Source organism: Cervus elaphus, chromosome 31, assembly GCF_910594005.1.
Source record: "Cervus elaphus chromosome 31, mCerEla1.1, whole genome shotgun sequence".
Lineage (NCBI taxonomy): Eukaryota > Metazoa > Chordata > Mammalia > Artiodactyla > Cervidae > Cervus > Cervus elaphus.
Window position 1 is genome coordinate 6863383 of NC_057845.1, and position 1345 is coordinate 6864727.

Consider the following 1345-nt stretch of genomic DNA (forward strand, 5'->3'; position numbering starts at 1 on the left):
ACCAGGGGACACTGATGAAAAGAATTCAATTGCGTGACAAGGAAGGCACTGACTTTGAAGATACAACACATTCCTTTGTAAATAGAAAAGCCAACAAAAATGTGGGCAAAGAGTCTGTGGGTTGCTTTATATGCATTTTATTAGCAATAATAGAATTATATATGCAAATTTATGGCAAGATGTCTAGGCAAGCATGTCATGCCCACCAACTTGAGGTATAAAAGGCCGCGTGCTGGACGAGAACTTCATTCCTTCTTGGGTAACTTGCTCTTCGCAATCTATCCAAATCTTTCTCAATTCCTGCCACCATGACTCGTTTCTTCTGCTGTGGAAGCTACTTCCCAGGCTATCCTTCCTATGGGACCAATTTCCACAGGACCTTCAGAGCCACCCCCCTGAACTGCGTCGTGCCCCTTGGCTCTCCCCTGAATTATGGTTATGGATGCAATGGCTACAGCTCCCTGGGCTACGGTTTTGGTGGCAGCAACTTTAGCAACCTGGGCTGTGGCTATGGGGGCAGCTTTTATAGGCCATGGGGCTCTGGCTCCGGCTTTGGCTACAGCACCTACTGATGGATCATGACTCCAGATGACTACGGGATTCGCCCTCAATTCTCTGTGTGCAGAGCACCCTGAAAAACAATGACTGTCTTCCTGCCTCCAGAAACACTTGAGAGAGATACATCTTCCATGTTTTTGCAGTCTTCTTGCTGAGATCCTGATCTTTGACATTGCTGAACAAGTCACCCAGGCATCAAACGCTGAGCTGATACTCATCTACAACCAAAGCAAGATTTTGTATTTCTCTAACATACTTGAATTTTACTAATGACACACACAGTCTGTCTCTTATGGTGGCTCTGCCCATGTATCACTAAATTCTACATCAATGTCAATGCATTACTACTAAATGTGTGAGCAGGAAGGGGTCTTGCTGTTCATCACAATAAATCCAATTCATTCAGCACAAACATTTTTGTTCTGGTTGTTTATTTTATTGTGCTTTTTTGTTTTGCGCTCATCAACCAGTTTCAACCTGTGAGGGTGGACTTCAGTCACATCTTATTCTGATTTCAGACTGTACACCCGGATAGGGTGATGCCTAACAATTTTGTCCCTTTATGTTGAGATTTTCAATTTTAAAAAAAATTCTTTAAAATGTCCTAAATTTAATCAGAATACAGATGACCCTTGAACAGTGTGGGAGGTTAATCCATGTATAATTTATGTTCAGCCCTTTCTATCTGAGATTTCTCTTCATCCATGGATTCAACCAACTGTGGTGTGTGTAGCATTGTAGTGCTTACTACTAAAAAACATCTGCATATAAGTGGACTTTCGAAGTT

The 1345-nt window shown here is 42.2% G+C and overlaps 1 protein-coding gene across 1 annotated transcript; it reads left to right on the plus strand.

Moving 5' to 3' along the window:
- Positions 1-265: 265 nt before the first annotated feature.
- Positions 266-962, plus strand: LOC122687526 (keratin-associated protein 7-1). Its single transcript, XM_043893066.1, has one exon. The coding sequence runs from the start codon at positions 309-311 to the stop codon at positions 570-572; it is 264 nt and encodes an 87-aa protein (XP_043749001.1). The 5' UTR covers positions 266-308; the 3' UTR covers positions 573-962.
- Positions 963-1345: the final 383 nt, after the last annotated feature.